This window comes from Otolemur garnettii, unplaced genomic scaffold (genome assembly GCF_000181295.1).
Source record: "Otolemur garnettii isolate 467f Iridium unplaced genomic scaffold, OtoGar3 scaffold00105, whole genome shotgun sequence".
NCBI lineage: Eukaryota > Metazoa > Chordata > Mammalia > Primates > Galagidae > Otolemur > Otolemur garnettii.
The window spans coordinates 2,310,348-2,332,111 of record NW_003852500.1 but is presented as its reverse complement, the minus strand read 5'-3'; the positions used below and the strand labels follow the sequence as shown (position 1 = coordinate 2,332,111).

Sequence of the window (21,764 nt, the reverse complement as noted above, 5' to 3'; positions counted from 1 at the left end):
CCTCCATCTATCCATCCACCTTCCATGCATGCATCCGTCCATCCATCCACCTTCCATGCATCCATCCACCCTCCATCCATCCATCCTCCTTCCGTGCATCCATCCGTCCACCTTCCATGCATCCATGCATCCATCCATCCACCCATCCCGTTTCTCTACACAATTTTTGGCTGCAGCATTTGAAAGCAAGTTACAGATATGATAATGCTTCACTCTTAAATACTTGATCACAATATTTCCTAAAAATAAAGACAATCTTCTCCCTGACCTCAAGGCCATTATCATACTTATGAAAATTACATTAACTCATTATATTGTTTAATTCAAGGCAATATTTAGATTTTCCAGGGGTGTCCTCAACATGTAACTTATATTTAGTGTGTAGTGCACATACATGCATGACTGCATGGTTGTGTCACGCATCTGACTACAGGTGTTTGTGTGTGTTACACATGCGTGAGTGTTATGAGCATTTGTGTGATTTGTGTGCATACACACCCGTATGTGTGCCTTTATTTTTCCAGGATCCGTTTATATGTTGCATTTGGCTCTTTCATTTTCTTAGTTGTCCTTGATCTGGAGCAGTTCTCTGGCCCTTTTATCCTGGTGACCTTTGTGAAACATCCTGGCCCATTTGTCCTGTAGATCAGTGGTCTCTAACATTTTTGGCACCAGGGACCAGTTTCATGGAAGACAATTTTTCCAAGGTCTAGGGAGGGGGATGGTTTGGGGGTGATTCAAGTGCATTTTATCTCCACCTCAGATCATGAGGCATTAGATTCTCACAGAGCACAGCCTAGCTCCCTCACACATGCAGTTTACAGTGGGGTTCATGCTCCTGTGAGAATCTAATGCCACACTTACCTGATAGGAGGCGGAGCTCAGGTGGTGATGCCAGTGATGGCAGCTGTAAATAGAGAGGAAGCTTCACACATTTGCCCACTGCTCACCTCTTGCTCCGTGGCCCAGTTCCCAACAGGCCATGGACCAGTACCAGTCTGCAGCCCATGGATTGGAGACCACCATTGTAGATGATTCTACATTCTGAATTAGGTTCAGGTTATAAGAAATTTGGGATGAAATTACTGTACAGTCACTGCCCTGTTGCATCTCATCAGGAGATCATATTTGGGTGGACCCTACCTTGCTGAAGCTGATCTGATCTTTGGTTTGGGTCTGGTTCCTGCCAGCCTTTTCCCTCTGCAGGTGAAATTAATATGTAGAGGCAACCCTCAGGCACCCAGTGTCTTTTTCATCACTGACAATTCTTGTTGCAGTTATCACATTGGAGCTTCATGATGGTGACGTCTATATTTTACTATTGCTTTACATTGTGACCAGATATTCCTCCATTAAAAAAATAATTTTCCGGGCTTGGCGCCCATAGCACAGTGCCAGCCACATGCACTGAGGCTGGCAGGTTTGAGCCCGGCCCAGGTCTGCTAAACAACGACGACTGCAACAGAAACATAGTTGGGCATTGTAGCAGGCGCCTGTAGTCCCAGCTACTTGGGAGGCTGAGGAAAGAATCGTTTAAGCTCAAGAGTTGGAGGTTGCCGTGAGCTGTGATGCCACAGCACTCCACTGAGGGTGACATAGTAAGACTCTGTCTCAAAAAAATTTTTTTTCCTCTTCTTCCCCATAATTTTTTTTTGGACACAGGGTCTCGCTCTGTTGCTTTGGCTGGAGTACAGTGCTATCATCATAGCTTATTGCAGCTTTAAACTCCTAGGCTCAGGTGATGCTCCTGCCTCAGCTTCCCCAGTAGCTGGGAGCCACCATTATTTTTTTGTTGTTGTTCTGAGTATGCTTATGAACATATGGACCTTTTAAAAAAGTATTCAATATGTTGTAATCCAAAGAATAAAGCACTCTGCCCCAAAGCTAGCACACCTCCCACAGCCATCCCAACCTTCCTCAAATGAGCAGAAACATTAGTGCCAGGCAGGGCCCCCATGCTGTGTGTCTTCCACAGGTGGGAGAGGAAGCCTATTTTTCTGTAAAGTCCACATGTCCCTGTAGCTTCACGCTGTACTATGAGGTGGCTGCACGGGGCAACATCGTGCTCTCAGGACAGCAGCCTGCCCACATCACCCAGCAGCGGAGCAAGCGGGCAACTCCTGCCCTGGAGAAACTGATTCGTTTAACACACCTTTCTGAGACAGGTGAGCCTGGCGGCAGGGAGAAGGTTCCTATTTTCCCTTCTGAACCACTGAGGCTGAGATGGGCACCCCAGCAAGGAAAGATGAGCCAAGACCCAGCAGAGAGGGAAGCCACTGCAGGGCAAAGGGGTCATATCCAGAGTGACACCAGGCTTGGTCCAGGAGGGTGGTCATGACCAGCTATTGGGGAAAGCTTTAGACTCCAGGCTATTCTTATTGCATGATTGCAGGGGACAGGGACAGGCCAGCCTCAGGCTGGGTTCCTGTGCTGCCCACACCATGCTATCTTGTCTATTTTCCCAGGCTCTTTCCCTGCCTGTGAGTCTTCCTCTTCCTCCCTTCCCTTGACCCCATGTGCTCCTCATGAGACCTACCTCCTCCCCAGGGTCTTCACAAGCCCCCTCGTCTTCATAGCCCTCCATAGCCCAAAGCAGGGTCCTCAGCCTGGGCACTATGGGCATTTAAGCCTGGATCACTCTCTGAGGGTAGGGATGTCCTGTGCACTGCAGAATGTTAAATAGCATCTCTGGTCTCTACCCATCAGGTGACAGTAGTACCAGTACCCCAGCAGTATAACAACCTAAAAAGTCTCCAGACATTGCCAATATCCCTAGGGAGCAAAGTCACCCCTGGGTGAGAATCCCTGAAATAGAGTGATGGATAGATGGAGGGCATAGATATATAGATCGACTGATAGACAAATAGAATGATGCAGGATAGAGAGACAGACAGGGCCTCTCATGCTAAGGCAGTTTGTCAACCTTAGCACTGTTGATATTTGGGGCTGAGTCGTTCTCTGTGGTGGGGTATACTGTGCTCTATATGATGCTGAGCAGCCTCCCTGTCCTCCACCCACTAGATGCCAGTAGCGTTATAGATAGATGATGGATGGATGGATGGGTGGGTGGGTGGTGGACAGATAGAAAGATAGATGGGTAGATGGATAGAGGGACAGATAGAAAGATGGATGGATGGATAGATAGATGGATTGACAGAAAGATGGATGAGTGGGTGGATGGATCGAAAATGGATGGGTGGGTGGATGAATGATGGACACAGAGAAAGATGGATGGGTGGATAGAAAGATGGATGGGTGGGTGGATGAATGATGGGCAGATAGAAAGATGGTTGGGTGGATAGAAAGATGGATAGGTGAGCGGATGGATGGGTGGATAGAAAGATGGATGGGTGAGCAGATGGATGGACAGACATAAAGATGGATGAGTGGGTGGATGGATGGATGGACAAACAGATGGATAGGTGGATAAACTGGCAGATAAACAGGGACTTCTCATGCTAAGGGAAGGTTTCTCACTACACTATCAAATTTAGATTCAGACAATTCTGTGGTTGAGGGGGTGTCCTGTGCTTTCTAGGATATTGAGCAGCATTCTGGCCTCCACCCACCAGATGGCAGTAGCTAGCAACCCTGCCCCCAACAGTGATAATCAGACAATGTCTGTAGACACGGCCACTGTACCCTGGGGGTGCAGAATCACTTTGGCTGAGAACTGCTGCCTAAATTGTGCTGTGGGAACAGTAGGTGCACTGTTTGGCTTACCTTTACTTCTGGGTGAAATAACAGAGACTTCCAGGCTGTCCAGAGCTCTTGGGCCCTGGGCCCAGACTTCCCTCACTCTGTCCCATTTAATCCCCATAACAGCCTGGGGTGGTGGCAGCCCCACTGTGTCCACTCACAAGTGAAGGAGCTCTGACTTGGGGAGGTTCAGGAACTCCCCCAGTGCCTGGTAAGGGACAGAGCCAGAATTTAAACCCCAAGGCCAGTGGAGGGTCCTTTTTCTCCTGGTGGCCATGGGCTCCCCTCGTTGTGTCCACTGGGTGCTCTGTGCTCTGCACAGATCTTGGGACTGGGAGCCTTTATACTCCCATTGTCGTGCATTAGAGTACTTGGGAGCACAAGAGCAGGCTTATATACTCTCTCATAAACTGTATGCTTTGGGGATTGTTACCCACCAGGAAGGGAATATGAGCCTGGTTCAAATTGAGAAACAATGGCTGCTCAGGTCTGCTTGCCCGAGGTCCCAGTAGGACGGGGCCAGTCAGAGGGAGGTATTCTGGGGGGCTGGGATGGTGCTGCCTGGATGACTAGGATGTCTTTGCTGCCATCGAAGGAAGCACTGTGTTGGTCACAGAGCAGGGACTGTTCTCTCAGCAGAAAGGGGAAAACAGGTGATTCTAGGCAAAGTCCAGCCTGCTCTGTAGGAGCCCCAGATGACCCTAGAGCTTAGCCAATGGGAAGTGTCAGTGTTGACCAGAGGCATAGCCTAGGAAGGACATTCTAGAACCAGCGATGGGAACTGTCTGGAGGCATAGACAGAAGATAAGAGTGGAGTAAACTGGAGCACTGGTCGAATGGCCAAGATTGCACATGGGATGTGAGGAATTCACTGCCTATCCCTACCCTTGACTCACCTCAGAGCCCTCTCCAGCGCCAGCAGCTGAGGTCAACGTGTGCGTGACCTCTCTTCGGCTACCTGTGACCCCCAGCATGGTCCCCCTTGGCCGACTGCTGGTCTTCTATGTCCGGGAGAATGGAGAAGGGGTTGCAGACAGCCTCCAGTTTGCAGTCGAGACCTTCTTTGAAAACCAGGTAGAGCACTGGGTACTGAACTGGGGGCATGGGCACATGCCACCTGGGTTCTCCAGGGTGTCAGCATGGTGAAGGGGTGGGCTGTCACATCTGGGACTCAGACTCCATGTGCGCACAACTCATGATTGCTGCTCTGTCTTTAGGAATTATTGGGTCATAAATTGCATCTTTACTGAAGCATCTCCCAAAGTTGCCCAAACAGCGATTATGTTCCTAATATGCAGGGAAGTGCTCAGCATGTTCCCAGCAGCAGACTCACCTCCCTGTTCCCTCTCTTGCAACCATCAGAACAAGTACCACATGCTCTCAGCTGGCACATGCCTCCCCAAGGCCCCCTCACACCCAGATCTCCATGTCTCTCCCTTTTTTCCTGTGTCCTCTGCACAAGGACAATTTGCCTATCACAGTGGGGACCAATTTTCACCTGGATGACAAGGCCAGGGTCCCAGCTGAGCTGGCAAAGACTGACTGGTTGGGTGAGGCAGCAGAGACACCATGAATTGGACTAAGCTATTGATTTACCTGCTGCATTTATGTCCAGGTTTCAGTGACATATTCAGCCAATGAGACCCAACCCGGGGAGGTTGTTGACCTGCACATAAAGGCTGCAAGGGGCAGCTGTGCATGCATCGCTGCTGTCGATAAGAGTGTCTACCTGCTCAGATCTGGCTTTCGGCTGACCCCTGCCCAGGTGAGCAGGGCCTTTGGCCTCCGGGCTCCAGCAGCTACCTCCATGGAGGGGCTTTCCTTCTCTTATTCTCCCTGTCCCAATCCCCCTTTCCGGTGGATGAGGAGCTGGATGTGAAATCAGATTTACTTTCTCCTTTGGGTTCATTTCCCAAGGAACCCAGTGGGTGCCCAATAAATCCTTGTTGTTGTTTTGGTGCAGTTGCAAGATCATGGTCAAATTCATCAGACTCTTGCAGCATGACACTGGGCCAGGTCCTGTCTCTGGCTCCAGTTTGCCCTCTGTAAAATGGGCTAATTCTACCAATGCCCATCTCTTAAAGTTGTCACAATATGAACTATATGGAAGGAGGCTGGGATAGGAGCGTGCTAGATGGATGAGAACCAATTTCGGTTATAAAGAAAACCTTAGCTGACCAGTCCCTATCCTCCTTTGCTGGCAGGTTTTCCAGGAATTGGAAGATTACGATGTTTCTGATGCCTTTGGTGTGCCCAGGGAGGATGGACCCTTCTGGTGGGCTGGGCTGACAGCCCGACGTCGCCGGCGCTCCTCAGTCTTCCTGTGGCCCTGGGGTGTCACCAAGGACTCCGGGTTTGCCTTTACTGTAAGGAGAGGTGGTCTCAGATCCCTCTGTCCTCTTCTGAGCTTTTTGCCAAGACACAAAGGGTCTCAGGGATCCTGAGGTGGGTTGGAGCAGAAGTTTCCAAATTTTTCTTAGTGCAGAATTTTTATTTGTTTTAAAGACAGGGTCTTGCTCTGTTGCCCAGGCTACAGTGGTGCGATCATAGCTCACTGTAACCTCAACGTCCTGGGCTCAAGCAATCCCAGCTCAGTCTCCCAGGTATCAGGGACTCCAGTCATGTACCACAATGCCCCAAACTTCTTTTAGAGGTAGGATTTCTCTATGTGACTCGGGCTGGTCTGAAGCTCCAGGCCTCAAGCCTCGGCCTCTCAAAATACTGGGATGAGCCACCACATCCAGCCTGGATTCTTTTTCATTTTTCTCCAGTGAAATCTCATGAGCAGATCTTCTTTATTTGCAAAGCAAATGAGAGCAGAATGTTATGTATGCAAATAGCCAGGTTCAAATTGGTAACTTGAACTTGGTATGGAGCAATGATACTGAGGGGCTTTGCTGGAAGGAAAACCTAATGGAAGCTGTGGGCGCCAGTTGCTCTTAGCTTTGCCTTGGCTTTGTTTGATTCTGCCATGCATCTGGCGACAGTCAAACAGCGGGAGGGAGCCATGTTCTCAGGTGAAGGAGGGCCTGCCCTGCACAAGTACCATTCAGGTCACACTGGGAGCACACCCTAACATGCCGAGGGCTTGCACTCAAATGCATGTCCTGTTGGAGGGTGCTTTTCAGCCCAGTTTTAAAAATTATTTCAAAGGCATTTTTCCCTCCCTCACCCTTACTACTTTTATTATTGTGAAAAATTTCCAAATATACAGAAAAGTTGAACAAATTAGACAACAACCACATACCCATCACCTAAGTGCCACGTTTTGCTATATTTACAAAAACAAAATTTTTTTAAGGGACATTTCATCGCTTGAGCCCAAGAGTTTGAGGTTCCTGTGAGCTGTGATGCCACACCACTCTACCAAGGGCAACATAGTGAGACTCTGTCTCAAAAAAGAAAATAAATAAAAATAAAAAAATAAAGTGGCATTTCAGTCACATATGTGGGGACTGCCTAACAGTTTGGACCCCGGGGCCCCACCAGCTTTTGGAAATCAAAAGTTGATGCCTCTGCGTCAAAGCAACTGGGTTTAAATTCCTTATTCACAAGTCTGAGTCAGCCCAGTCTAGAGTGGGTCTTCTCTTCAATCCAGTTTCTCCCAGTAATTAATTAGTGCAGTGATGAAGATGATAATAGTGATCATTGCAACCCACAGTTTTGGGCCCTGTGTCTGGGGCAGGTCCTGCACCAATCGATTATATTTTCTAATAGAGATGAAATCCACAGAATATAAAATTCACCTTGTCAAAGGGCACAATTCTGGCTGGGTGCAATGGCTCACATGTGTAATCCTGGCACTCTGGGAAGCCGAGGTGGGTGGATTGCCTGAGTTTATGGGTTTGAGACCAGCCTGAGCAAAAGCAAGACCCTCTCTCTATGAAAAATAGAACAACTGAGGCAAGAGGATCACTTGAGCCCAAGAGTTTGAGGTTGCTGTGGGCTATGATGCCGCGGCACTCTATCCAGAGCGACAACTTGAGACTCTGTCTCAAAAAGAAAAACTAAAAGTGCACAGTTCCATAGCAGTTAGTACATGCACAGTGCTGTGCAGCGACCACCTCTATCTAGTTTCAGAACATTCCATCGCCCCAAGAGGATACCCCATCCCCATTAGCAGTCACTCCCCATTTGCCTCGCCTAGTCCCTGGTAGCCACCAATCTGCTTCCTGTCTCTGTGGATTTGCCTGTTCTGGACACTTCACACAGAGTCATACGCTATCTGGCCTTTTATACCTGGGCCAGCTGATTTGGGTTCACAGTTCAAATGTGCTGCCCTCTCCTTTTCTTGGCCTGGATGGTCCCTGGATCTCATGACCTCCTCAGCTCATGCCACCAACCCCAGAGCAGAGAAGTGACTCCTTGAGGCCTCCCAGTGCTGATGTTAAGCTAGTGGACACGGTGTACTCATTTCTGGGTGCTCTGGGTATCTACTTCCCCACCGTTGGTTTGGGCATTGTCTGTTGCCTAGGAAATGGGACTGGTGGTGATGACTGACCGAGTGAGCCTGAACCACCGGCAGGACGGTGGCCTGTACACTGATGAAGCTGTCCCTGCCTTCCAGCCACACACAGGGAGCCTCATGGCAGCAGTTCCTTCCAGGTACCACCCCAGGTAATAAGGTTTGCTAACCTAGGCACTTTTGAAATTTGGAGCTTGTCTTAATCTTTTCTGGCTGCTATGACAGAATACTGCAGACTGTGTATCTTATAAACAACAGAATTGTTTCCTGCAGTTCTGGAGGCTGGGAAGCCCAAGATGACCTGCAGATTTGGTGTCTGCTGAAGTCCTGCTTCTTGCTTCATAAATGGTGCCTTTTTGCTGTGTGTCCACATGGCAGAAAGAACTGGGGAGTTCTTTGGGACCCCTTTTATGAGGGCATTAATCTCATTCATGAAGGCTTCACTTTCATGACCTGATCACCTCCTCCACCCGCTAATACCTTTACCTTAACAGGTTTCAACATAGGAATTTTGAGGGGATCACAAACATTCCATCCATGACAGGGCCAGATCATTCTGTGGTGGGGGCCTCCTGTGCATTGCAGAGTGTTGAGCAGCATCCCTGGCGTCTACCCACCAGATGCCAGGAGCACCCCCTGCAGGTGTGGCAACCCAGAACGTCTTCAGACAGACATTGGCCAGCAACTCCTGGTGGGGGGACATTGGCCTAGCGGGCTGGGAACTTCATGCCCCTTTCCTCCAGTTCTGGGCCCCACCCCAGCATACAGGATTGGGGGTACAGAAGAACTGCATCAGGAGAACTGACATGTCTGTGGACAGAGAAATCCTGGCACAGTGAGAAGCTGGGGCTTGATTATCCTGAGTTAGACACCAAATTTACCTTTCAGTCTTCTTTATTTTAGGTATAAACACTTGAGTCTTTAGAGGGTTATGAATTTTCCTCTGCGCGCTCAGTGCTTTGGCTACTGGGAAGTATTTCCATATGGCACTATGACTTTTGGAGCTATGACTTGTCCAGAGTGTTTTAAATTTTTGAGTGATTTATTTTCACGATTATTTGTCTCTGTTTTGTAAATTCATGTCAAATGTGTACTGCGGCCAAAGAACATGATCTGGATGCTGTTCATCTTCTGGTTTTATTTTGGAGGCTCTCTCTATGGTCAGTGTTTGTAAATGCTTGGGTCTACTTTTTTTTTTTTTTTTTTTGAGACAGAGTCTCACTTTGTCACCCTCGGTAGAGTGCCATGGCGTCATAGCTCACAGCAACCTCAGACTCTTGGGTTCAAGCGATTGTCTTACCTCAGCCTCCCAAGTAGCTGGGGCTATATGTGCCTGCCACAACGCCTGGCTATTTTTAGAGATGGGTTCTCGCTCTGGCTCAGGCTGGTCTTGAACTGTGAGCTTAGGCAATCCACCCACCTCGGCCTCCCAGAGTGCTAGGATTACAGGTGTGAGCCATTGTGCCTGGCCTTGCTTGGGTCTACTTAAAAGGAATATCCAAGTCCCCATTATTGGGTGTAAAGCTCTATATTCATACACTAGGACAAGCCTGGTGGTGGTGGTGTTCAAATCCCCTACAGCCTTGCTTGTTGTTTGGCCTGCTTACAACCTCGATTATAGAGAGAGAGAGGTGCTCAGCTCTCCCCCTTGGACGTGGGGCTTTGTCCCTGGAGCCATGCAAACCTTTGATTTACAGGAAGTGACCTGTCTTCCTGCCTCCTGCCTTCTCCTCTCCCTCTGCTCCTCTGCCTTGACATTGTTCTGCTTCGCCCTCTCTCCTCCTGTCCCCTTTATTCCTCTACTCTTCCACTTGCTCCTCAACCCCAGATCTTGGCCAGCCATCTCCGAAGGGGTGTTCTGAACCCTGCCTCTAGGGCAGGCCCTTGGCTTACGCTCTTTAAGGGGGCGAGCCTCGCATGCTGAGGACGTGGTCTGTGTGGTCTGTGAGGTCCCTCCAGAGATGTCAAGCGTGGGCCTCAGGTTCCTCAGCCCTTGTTCTGAGCCACAGGTGGCCCAGAGAACCTAACCTCCTAGCCTGGTTGGTCCATGAAAGTACTCACTATCTTTCAAGCCCTTTCTTTTTTTCTTTTTTCTTTTCTTTGACGTAGAGTCTCACTCTGTCGCCCTGGTTAGAGTGCCGTGGCATCATCATAGCTTACAGCAACCTCAAACTCTTGGGCTCAAGCAATCCTCCTGCCTTACTCTCCTGAGTAGCTGGGACTACGGGTGCACACTACGAAGCCTGGCTAGTTTTTCTGTTTTTAATAGAGATGGGGTCTTGCTTTTGCTTAGACTAGTCTCGACCTCCTGAGCTCAAGCAATCCACCTGCCTCAGCCTCCCAGATTGCTAGGATTACAGGTGTAAGCTATTGCACCCAGCCTTTCATGCCCTTTCTGCAAAGATCAGGAATGTTCTTTTTGTTCCCGCATGCCCTCCAGAGTGGTTCCTGGGTGCCTCAGTTTCCCAGCTCTTCCATCTGGGACCACACATTAACAGGAGTGGTGCTGACCCCACATAGGCCTTGGCAGACCAGGCTCCCTCCTGTTGGAAGCATTTCTATAGGTAGTTTGTATTTGGATAAGGGATGTAGAATATGGACTGGTCCAAGGGACTCCACTGTCCAGCACCCCACCTTGGGCCCACCCTCCCCCACTCATGTGCAGGTCTCCTAAGGTCTTGGCCTGGAGCAGGTACAGGAACACCTTTCTGAAATTCAAAGCCATGAAGACAGTTGTAAATCCCAGTGCAGAAAGGCACAAGAAATGCCTTCAAAAGCCAGTGTTTGTGCTTTTTTTATAATTGGAAAACACATCCTTACTCTGAGGACAAGGTATTTTTCTAACACTATGAATGTGTTTTACATTTTTTCCCCAAAAGTAAGAAAGGATAATATATATAATATCCTTTAATATATATATTATGTATATATACTATATTATATATAATAACATAATATAATAATAAAATATAATAATATTTAAGTCTCCTTCCCACCCCCAAGATGCTCCATTCCCTTCTTCAGATTTCTTAGATAGTCTGCTTCTATGCATATACAGGATTTTTAAAGAACAATAATAGAAGAATGCCCTAATTATGTACTTTCCCTTTTGTTAGGTTAATGATGAGACTTGAAGATCTTTCTCTGTCAGTGTCTGCAGGCTCCCCTCACTCTTTTTCACCGATACGTAATATTCCACCAGTGAATACACTGTCATTGGATTAGCCAGTCCCCATCCAGATGGAGATTTGGCTGTTTGCTAATTCTCATAGTGCTGATGTGAAACCATTCCATGTCTGTTGGTATTTCAGGGATGCATTCCTAGCAGAATCTGTATTGAAGATTGAAAGGATGTAACCATTTTTAATTTTGCCACATTTTGAGAAGGGCTTATTATTATTTTTTTAAAGTTCTGTCCTAATCAAGTAGACTGTTAAGCTTTCCTGGTAAGAGGATTAACATGTTATGTCCCAATCAAATAGAATGTGAACATATTATATCTAATTACATAGAATGTTAACTGGCCAGGCAAAAGATTTGTTATGTCCATGAAACTTCAATCATTTCATTTTTATATTTTCATAGAGCAGAGAAGAAAAAAAGGACTTTCTTCCCCGAAACATGGATTTGGCATTGTCTCAACATCAGGTACAGTAAGATTTCTTTCCTATGCTGTCTTTGCTGGTTGACTCAAAGGCACTCATGCAAGTTCAGAGAGTTCCCAGTGGGACGGGCAGACCAATACCAGCATCTGAGTAAGACATTGTGCATCTTTTTCTAACACATAAAACAAAGCTATGAAGTCAGCCTTGAGTCCCGCTGCAACCTTGGCCATCTGCCCATGAAATATGAAATGTGAGGACTCTGTGCCTTTCACAGCTCCCTCTTGGGGTAACTTTATATGCTCTGTTTGCATAACGAGCTCATTAAAACGATTACAGTTCCCTGGAACATGAACATGACCTCACCCTCTACCCTCCTCACTCCTCAGGGGACCAAGGAAAACAGGATGCTTTTCTCAGCACATTTCCTTTCTGTGTTTTTTTCTCCTTTAATTCTCCTTGAAGCAGAAGTGCAGGGACCAAATTTCTGCTGGATGCGATTGGCTTTTTCCTTTCAATGCTCAATGTCCGAGCACAGTGATACTTGTAGAAGGTGGCAGTGGCCTACCCTGACAAACTAATTTGGCATGAAAGCTGTGCCCCTTGGTTCAGTGTGGACCAATGGGTAGACTAACTGCTGAGCTGTGTCCTTCTAGGTCTAATGTGCTGTGGTAAGTGCTCAGCGGAGCTTGGCACACCCCTGGAGGGTCCTCATCTGCTTTTATGGACACATGTCCCCAGAATGGGAGGGCTTAACTTCTGATCAGAACAAATCCTGGTTATCATGTTTTGTTCTGGCAGCCCAGTTGTAAGACAGACTGTCCATCCATCATTCCTCAAATGTATCTGTTTTAGGTGCTGTGTGGTGTTTTTGATGCTGAGGATCGTTCCTTGAACGAGGCAGACAGGGTCCCAGCACTCAGGATGGTTTCATTTTAGCTAGAATAGACAGGTGCTCAAAGAGTCTTCATGTTTCAGGGAGGTCAGTCTTTCCATGGAGGGTTGGGTACAGGACTTGGGAGGCAGAGAGGATGGTGGCAGCCTTTGGAGAAGCCAGAAAGGATCCCAGTGCTGGGGGGGGGGTAGTGGTACAGGTGTGGAGAGCCACGGAAAGGTTGGAGCAGGATTTGGGATTTGGAATTGGGATATTTCTTCCCCTCTGTTGGCTGGAGCAAAGATGCTTCAGACCCTGGTCTGAGACCAGGGAAGAGGCATTTTCTGGGCCCAGAAGAGGATCTCTCTTTTTTTCCAATTTTTAAAATTTTTGGGGAAAAGTATAAAATTTACCCCATCCTAACATCTTAAGTGTCCAGGTTGATGGTGTTACGTGCATTCACACTGTTGTGCAACCATCACTCATCACCGTCTATCTGCAGAACTTTTTCATCTTCCCAAACTGAAATTCTGTCTGCAATAGATACTAACTTCCTGATTCCCCTCCTCCTAGCCTCGGGCACCCACCATTCTATTTTCTGTCTCTGAGTATTTTTGTATTTTGTTTTTGAGACAAGGCCTCTCTCTGTCACCCGTGCTGGAGTGCAGTGGCTTCATTACAGCTCACTGTAGCCTGGACTCCTGGATTCAAAGGATCCTGCCTCAGCCTCCTGAGCAGCTGGGACTACAGGCATGCACCACCATACCTGGCCCTGAGTTTGGATACCCTAGGGACCTTGTATAACTGGAATTATACAGTATTTATCATTTTTTGATTGGTTTATCTCACTGGGCATAATGTCCTGGGGTTTATCCATGTTGTAGCACGTGTCCGAATTTCCTTCCTTTGAAGGTTGAATAATACACAGTATCTGATCGCACGGATGCACCTCATTTTGTTTATCCATTCATTTTCTATCCATGGACACTTGGGTTGCCTCTGCCTTTTGGCTATTGTGAGTAATAGTACTGCTTTGAGTATGGACATACAAAGATCCCCTAAAGACCCTACTTTCAGTTCTTTTGGGTATATCCCCAGAAGAGGAATTACTGGCTCATAAACAAGGTTAGACATTGATCGGTGTACAAAAATGTGACCGGAGCCCACAGGAACTAACCCTGTATTTCCCCTAAGAGTGTTGTTCTGTGTTTGCTAATTCAGTCTGTGGCAATGTCATAAAATATAGCAACCACAGATAAGAGGAGTCCACTGTATTTTAACTGTGTCCAAGAACTCGCTCAGTCTTCTTGGAGGATACCCTAAGTGATGGGTCTTATCAGTTGGATAGCTTTCTCTCCTAAACTGGGCACAGAGCACGTACTGCTGGAGTTTGTACCCTAAAACCCATGTTCTGGGTGATGCTATGCTCTGTTTCCTGGAGAGACATTCACGTTTTCTGTCCCAGTGAATCAGGGCTGAGGGACAGTTCTCTTCCATTATCCACTTGCACAGTGCTTTAAACGTTTGTTTCTAAGCTCCTGGGGCACCTCCCTGACACAGCTTATGCTGTCCATGCCCACCTGGCCTCCGGGGCACGGCCCCAGGGAAAGCCCCATGGCTGTCCATCTCTCTGCAGTGACCCATCTGGTGAGGAGACTCTCAGTGTGCAGGTGCCTGACTCCATCACAAGCTGGGTGGCTGAGGCTGTGGCCCTGTCCACCTCTCAGGGCCTGGGCATTGCCGAGCCCACCCTACTGAAGACCTTCAAGCCCTTCTTCTTAGACTTCACGCTGCCCTCTCTCGTCATCCGTGGGGAGCAGGTCAAGATTCCGCTCACTGTCTACAACTACATGGGCACCTGTGCCGAGGTACCAAACACCCCAGTACACAATCTTTCCCCGTTTGCTGGCAGGCTGGGCCTGCATTGGTGCCATCAGGGAGGCGGGTAGCTGGAGTCATCCTCGAGGGTTCTGGGGAGACACAGCATCTGTGCTCTCAGGGAGGAAGGGGTAGAATGAGATTGGCTTTTAATCTACCTGCTGTCTAAGCCATCCTGGCAGAGGTGGGGTGTGTGTGGGAGGGGGCGGAGGTGGGTGTGATGGAGTCACCATCCCTACTTCCCTGGGAATGGCAGCCCTGGTATCATAGGTGATATAATCTGGGGCTTTTTTCTGTAAGAGGCCAGCTAGTAGCTATTTCCATCATTGCTGGACATAACAATACCTATTGGCCACTGTAGCACAAAAGCAGCCTTTGGTGGTCCAGACCTGATTGAGTGTGGCTGTGTTTTAGTAGACTTCATTTCTGGACACTGAAATCTGAATTGCATATTTCTTTTCTTTTCTTTCTTTCTTTCTTTCTTTTTTTTTTGAGATGGGGTCTTGCATTTTCACCCAGGCTGGAATGCAGTGATATGATCATAGCTCACTGCAGTCTTGACCTACTGGACTCAAGTGATCCTTGTATCTCAGCCTCCTGGGTCTGTAGGCACACAATCTTGCTATGTTGCCCAGGTAGTCTCAAACTACTGACCTCCATCAATCCTCCCACCCTGACTCCCTAAGTGCTGTGATTACAGGCATGAACCACTGCACCTAGCTTTGAATTCCATAGAATTTTCATATTATTCTTCAATTTTTTCATCCCAACCATTTTTAAACAATAAAAACAATCCTTAGTTTTCAGGCCCCACAGAAATAGGTAGTGAGTCAGGTTTGGCCTGTAGGCCTTGATTCACAGATCCCCAGGACAGCATCAGGAAATCCTAGTGGTCAATAGAGTTGGCACTCGGAATCCCAGTCCAAGTCACTGGCCTTGGGAACGTTGCTTGTTCTGTTGATGTGTTAGAGCCTCACTGATGGATAAAGGGTTGAGTTCATCTGGACAGGTGCTGAGAACAATGGAGTCACAGTTCTTGTAGAGGCTGATATTGGGGTTCCAGCACCCATGGGAGAACTGAAGCCTCTCAGAGGAAGTAGGAAATGTCTGATTCTCCTGTGGCCATGACAAGGTCGCGCAAACTGAGTGGCTCAAAACAATAGAAGCTTATCCCTCACAGTTCAGGAGGCTGCAAGTCTCCTGGAAATCAAGGTGTCAGCAGGACTGGTTCCTTCTGGAGAGAGGGAGGGTCTGTCCCAAACCTCTCTCCTGGCTTTTGGTGTCTGTTGGGGACCCTTGGCTTGTAAACATATCACCTCAGTCTCTGTTTTCCTTGTCGTGTGGCCTTCTCTCCTCTCTGTCTGTCTTTGTGTCTTGTCTCTTCTTGTAAGGAGCTCATTGGTACTGGTTTAGGACCCACCCTCATGCCCTCATCATAACTTGGTGACATCCGCAAAGCCCCTAATTCCAAGTAAGGTCACAGTCACAGATCTCAAGGGTTAGGACTAACATATCTTTTTGGGTTAACAGAGCAGGCACTTGGAATCCCAGTTTATACTTACGAAGTCGCTGATCTTGGGCACATTGTTTCATCTATTGGTGTGTCAACCCATAACAATAAGCCCAAGGAGGTAGGCTTAGGGCTGATCTTGAAGGTGAAGAAAGGGTTTCAGACCCTGGTGATGGCAGGCAAGGTAGAGGCAGCCATTGGAGCCACCAGCAGGCACAGGCAGGATGGAGAATTGGTGTTTGGGGACCAGTGGGATACTATGGCCAGGGTGAGACAGACACAGCCTTCTCTCTCCACATTTTTATAATCCTTGATGCTATTCATACTTGTGGATGGGAGGGAGGGGAAGGGATGGAGGGAAGGAGGGCGCCTCCATGGTTAGGGGCAGCCCTCAGGGATAGGGTCTCACCCTGGTCAGCTGGACTCTGGGGGCGCCTCTGACCGTCTCCTCTTGGCCCTCCCTGTGTGCACAGGGACCCTTGAGTTTGTGGTTATTCCACACCTCATTCAGATGTGAGCTGTTCCCTCAGACCAAAGACACTATTGCAAACCAACATTCTATACTCAAAAAACAAAATCTGAAAAAACGAGGCCAGGGGGTGGCTAGAATGTGCAATCCAAAGGGCACCCAAGGCTTCTGGGGTGGGGGGGGTCATGAGTGGGGGTGGCAGAGCCTGCACCATGGTTCTTCCCCTCTGCCCCAGGTGACCTCTTGAGCCATGTTTAGCTTGGTGTTTCCATCTACCTACTCATTTTGCCTCAGTTTCCCCTTCTGTAAACTGGCCCTGCTCACCCCTGCAGGTGTCTCTGGGGCAGGAGAGAGAGAAAGAGAAAATATAAGGGGCTCTTGGGAGCTGCAAAAGGGGCAGCTACAAGTTGTCATCACTTCTGAGCCTGCCCTGGAGCTGGGGACAGGAATGTCCTGAGACTAACTTTGTGCTCACAAAATATACTTTACCACTTTATTTCCCTTTGCAAATTCTCTAATCCCACTGAATGGTTATGTCCACCCAAAGGCACATATGTTACTCGGATTGCTGTATGGTGGTCTCAGCACTGGGAGAGGGAATCTGGCTTCTGATCTGTAGGATGAGTTTGACACTGCTGTAAACATTGGATCCCCTCATGTCCATTTTGATTCATGGAAGAGACATGTGGGATGTTCGGTCACATGGGAGCTTCTTGTCTCTGAGGTCTTTAATTAGAAAATTTTATTTGAGAAAAACAAAACAACAACAAAAAAGACTTGTGCCAGCACCAGAAGACCCTGTTGCCCAGGATATGGGATCCACTGAGCTCAACTTGGAGAGAGGTGTTCAGTGCTCAGAATCCACCTAATTAGCTTGTATCGGACATGTACCTCCATGGCCGATTCTAGGCTGCCTGTTTATCTGCTTTATCTTATCAAGCTCCCACATGGGCTGAAGAAGAAGGACTGTGGTAGAATCGTTCACCAGTAGAAGCTCAGAGAACCATTGTCATGTGTCCAAAGGCCCCCAGGGAGTGAGTGGCTGAGCTCTGTGTTGGAATCCATGCTCACAGGGGTGGGGGTGTATGGGGGAAGCCTGGAGAAGGAACAGCTCCTCTGACTGTGAGAGGTTGTGTTTGAGCCAGGCACTAGGGGCTGGAAGGGTATCCAGGAGGAGGGAATAGCATGTACAAATGACAGAAGCAGGAGGCAGCTTGGCCTGTCCTAAGAGCTGCCCACGTGCCTGGCTGCTGGCTGGGCTTTGGGGTCTGATGACAAAAGGTAGAAAAACAGGAAAGGAGAAGGAGGTCCAAGGCTCCTGCACTGTTTGGACTAGAGCCTCAGCGGCAGGAAGAAACGAAGGCAGTGGCCATGGGGCAGCTTCACTGAGGGATAAAAAGGAGGTGTTAGACTCAGAACCGCATGGTACTGGTGCCCGAAAGCCCAGCTCCAGCCTTTGCCTTTATAATTCATCCTTCTTTGCTGTTCTTTTAATACAGATTACGGCCAGGAGGAATAGGATCCCAGTTCCAAAGAGAATGCACCTAGGCTCAGTCCCTGACCTGTAGGGTGTCCCCCAAGGGAAGCTTTCCCCAAGAAGCACGGGTACCTGTTTTCACTTCAAGTAGCTGGTGGCTGGCTTGTCCAGCAGGAAGAACAGAGCCCTGCTGAGCAGCATGTGTGCTTAGGGACAGCCAAGCACCAATTTCTGGAGCAGCCCCCAGCCCATGTCCCCAGGGCACAAGGAAAATAGTCCCATCCAGAGCCTCCCAGTGGGGACAGCTGATCACTTAAAACCTGGAAAAGTGGCTTATTGATGGGTGTTGAGTTTCTTCATTCCTTCCTGGAAGAACTTTCTTTTTTTTTAGCTGGGCCTGGGTTTGAACCCCCCAAGTGCGGTATATGGGGTCAGTGCCCTACTCTTTTGAGCTACAGGCACCGCCCTGGAAGAACTTTCTATAACACCATCTCAAGAGTGATGTGGGAACTAATGTTCACCCTGCACCAGCCTGTGGTACTCAGGTCTGGCTGGGGCTTTCCTTTGTAAGGATTCAGGTCATGCTGGCCACTTTAGATTGTCCTTGTATCCTTCCCTCCATGTCACACCTGCAGCCTGCATGCCAACCCTTGGTGAGCCTACGCTTTGAGGCCCGGGGATCGCTCACGAGCATAATGGTTGGACAAATGTATGTGGAACAAAGAAGACCCTCCTAGATGGGGCTGGGGATGGAAATGGGCTCACATATGTACATGTACACAGTGCACAGATGTGCACACAATGAAAATGCACACTCATGCAGAGACTAGCATATACATAAGCTCACAGGCACACACACACATGCCTCCACGGTGTGTGCGTGCATGCGTACATGCCTGCATACATGTATGAACATGCCCTGCTTGCACACCCTCACACATACACTTGCATGTTAAGACCCATGCCTGTGTCCACAGCACATCCACATCACACCTGGGCACACAGAAACACTAGCATGTGCACACATTCATTTACGCATGTACACCCACATCTACATGCACACATGAACATGCGTGTTCACCCTGTGCTTCCATACATGCACATGGAAGTGCCCCCAGAGACACGGCATGCCTTCACAGCACACGTCTGCACACAAGAACACACACAGAGCTGCACTCTGCCACCACGGAGCTCCCAGCGGGACCCCCGGTGGGAGGAATTGCTTCCATCTGGAGTCCCAGGGCTGACATGGCAGGAGAGGCAGCCCTTGAGCTGGTGGCTTCAGTCCTGTGGGGCATTTGGACTTGCAGGGGCCTACAGGGGTGGAGGGAAGAGGGGACTCCGGCAAAGCAGACAGGCATGAGAAGGCCAGAGCTGGGCAGCCAGATGGTGTTGTGTAGTTTGTTATGATCAGAAATGGAAGGAGCCTTCAGAGGCGAGTGGGTGGCAGGGCCCTGAGAGGGTGGCCTGGACCCCAGGCACCATGCACACACACACCGCCCTCTGCAGGTGTACGTGAAGCTCTCGGTTCCCAAAGGCATCCAGTTTGTTGGGCATCCTGGCAAGCGCCATCTGACCAAGAAGATGTGTGTGGCCTCTGGGGAGGCTGAGCCCACCTGGGCCGTCCTGTCCTTCAGCGACCTGGGCCTCAGCAACATCACAGGTGAGGGTCTCATGCTTCTCACAGCATCCCCCAGGTTACCAAGGGGCCCAGGAGCTGAACTGTGTTGGGTGTGAGGGGTGGATGGGGCAGCAGGTGAGGTCAGGATTTTCCCAAGGAACAGGGTGGTTGAGTGTATACACACATACACGCATGCACAGGTACACACAAACCCATGCACCAGTGCACCCACGTGTACGTGAACCTACATATTTGTGCACAGATATGCACATATGCACTCCTAGGGAAGGGTAGACACCCCTGGGTGGGGACCTGTTCTGAGAGTAAGCAATCAAATCTCTGCAGCCAAAGCCCTTGCTTACGGAGACACGAGCTGCTGCCGAAATGGGAGACCTGGCAAACACCCAGCGGAGAATCACACTGACAGGAGGGTCCCCACTGGGATAGATCACGTCAGGCGCAGTGTGATGGTTGAGGTAAGGCCATCTGTGGTGTAGGGCCAGGCTGGATTCCTTCAACCATGAGGCTGGAGCTGGCTAGAATGTGTGGTCTGAGTCCAAGCCAGGGCCAGCCAGACCTCATGGGTCCTTGAGAGCTTGGAACAACTGGAGTTGGGGGGGGCTTCCTTGTTGGAGAAATGTGGTAGTCTAACCCCTCCTGGAAGTGTGGAGTGGGCTTTGGCCAAGTGACCTGGAACTCCCTCGAGGGTCTGCAGAAAGTGTCCCCCAGGTTGACTGTCCTGGAAGGCCACCTGCCTTATCTCTGGGCTCCACACTTGAAGGCAGTTGTGGGGACTCTGACTTGGCATTCAGGGCATCGTCCTTGGAATACCTGTGTTTGAAGGACACATGGAGACTGCAGCAAGAGTTGGGTGAGGACAAAGTATGGGGTTCTCGCTGCCCCACCTGGCTGTGAGTCCAGAACCTGCCACTTGCCTGTGTAGCTTTGCAGGCATCTTGGCCTTCGACACTGCTGCTGGGACAGGGGTGCTTGTTCTTCCTCCACAGCATGGAGAGGCTGGAGTGATGCATACAGGTAGTCACAGTGCTCGGCAGGCAGCAGTGGTGATGCCCATCTTTACTGAGCTTCTTGGATGATGCACCTGAGTGTTTGCTATTCAAGACTCCAAGAGCACATGGCCACCTCTAGTGAAGCTCCTGACAGTGGCTCCGGGGATCAGACATTCCCTGGGTGCCCAGCAGCACACCCTTGCCCTGTCTCCTTGCTAGGATCTTGCTGGCCCTGAGCACAAATGGCTTCTGCCAGTGCCAAGAATCACACATGCGCTGGGTAGAACTCCAGGTGTGAGATAGGTTGTTACCACAACATTTTTGATGTGATGGGACTGATTCCTCTGGGACAAAAGCTGTTGGATAAGGAATGAGATCTCGGTGAGCCAGCAGGATAAGATGTCCCAGTAGGGGACACAGAGGCCCCTGGACATCGTTTGCTCAGCCTGAGCATGCTCCCTGGGCCACACCGTGCCTGCTCATGGCCAGGGAGGAGGCTGTGAACTCCCTGGTACAAACCAGCAGACCAGAGGCCTGCAGTGCTTGCCTCCTTCCCTTGAGGGAGGGATTTCTGAATTCACAGAGGAGGATTCTCCAGGGCCTCCTTCCTAGAGCCTTTCCCCCTGCCTGCACCCTTGAACAATCTCCTGGGTCTGCTGTATCCAGTGGTCTGGCTTTAGGCAGTGGGGACAGATAGGAAGATTAAGGCAGCAGAAAAGTTGACATATCAATTCAAAAAATGAAGCAATTAGACAAACAGCGTGTGAAATAAGAGACATTAGTATTTGTGGCTCAATAAAACAGCAAAATGCTTCTCCCACCTCTTCCTACTGGGAAGCTCCAGGTACGTGGTTTATTTGCTCTTTAAGTTATTCTTTGTCATCAGGTATGGTGGCTCGCGGCTGTAGTCCTATCACTTGGGGAGGCTGAGGTGGGTAGATCACTCGAGCTTAGGAGATTGAGACCAGCCTGATCAAAGTGAGACTGTATCTCTAATAAAAATACAAAAATTAGCTGGACATTGTGGTGGGTGCCTGTAGTCCCAGCTACTTGGGAGGATGAGGCAAGACAATTGCTTAAGCCCAAGAGTTTGAGGTTGCTGTGAGCTATGATGATGCCATGGCACTTTGCCCAGGGCCACAGAGTAAGATTCTGTCTC

At 49.2% G+C, this 21,764-nt stretch overlaps 1 protein-coding gene across 1 annotated transcript in view; it reads left to right on the top strand.

Annotated features, from left to right (window-relative positions):
- CPAMD8 (C3 and PZP like, alpha-2-macroglobulin domain containing 8) overlaps window positions 1-21,764 on the top strand; it is an 85,475-nt gene that overhangs the window by 34,208 nt on the left and 29,503 nt on the right. Inside the window, exons 14-22 of the mRNA XM_012809386.1 lie at window positions 1,976-2,165; window positions 4,601-4,773; window positions 5,315-5,464; window positions 5,904-6,065; window positions 8,174-8,316; window positions 11,750-11,812; window positions 14,277-14,508; window positions 19,484-19,637; window positions 19,941-20,071. Of these exons, the coding sequence (XP_012664840.1) occupies window positions 1,976-2,165; window positions 4,601-4,773; window positions 5,315-5,464; window positions 5,904-6,065; window positions 8,174-8,316; window positions 11,750-11,812; window positions 14,277-14,508; window positions 19,484-19,637; window positions 19,941-20,071 (1,398 nt within the window). The remainder of the gene's footprint in view (window positions 1-1,975; window positions 2,166-4,600; window positions 4,774-5,314; window positions 5,465-5,903; window positions 6,066-8,173; window positions 8,317-11,749; window positions 11,813-14,276; window positions 14,509-19,483; window positions 19,638-19,940; window positions 20,072-21,764) is intronic.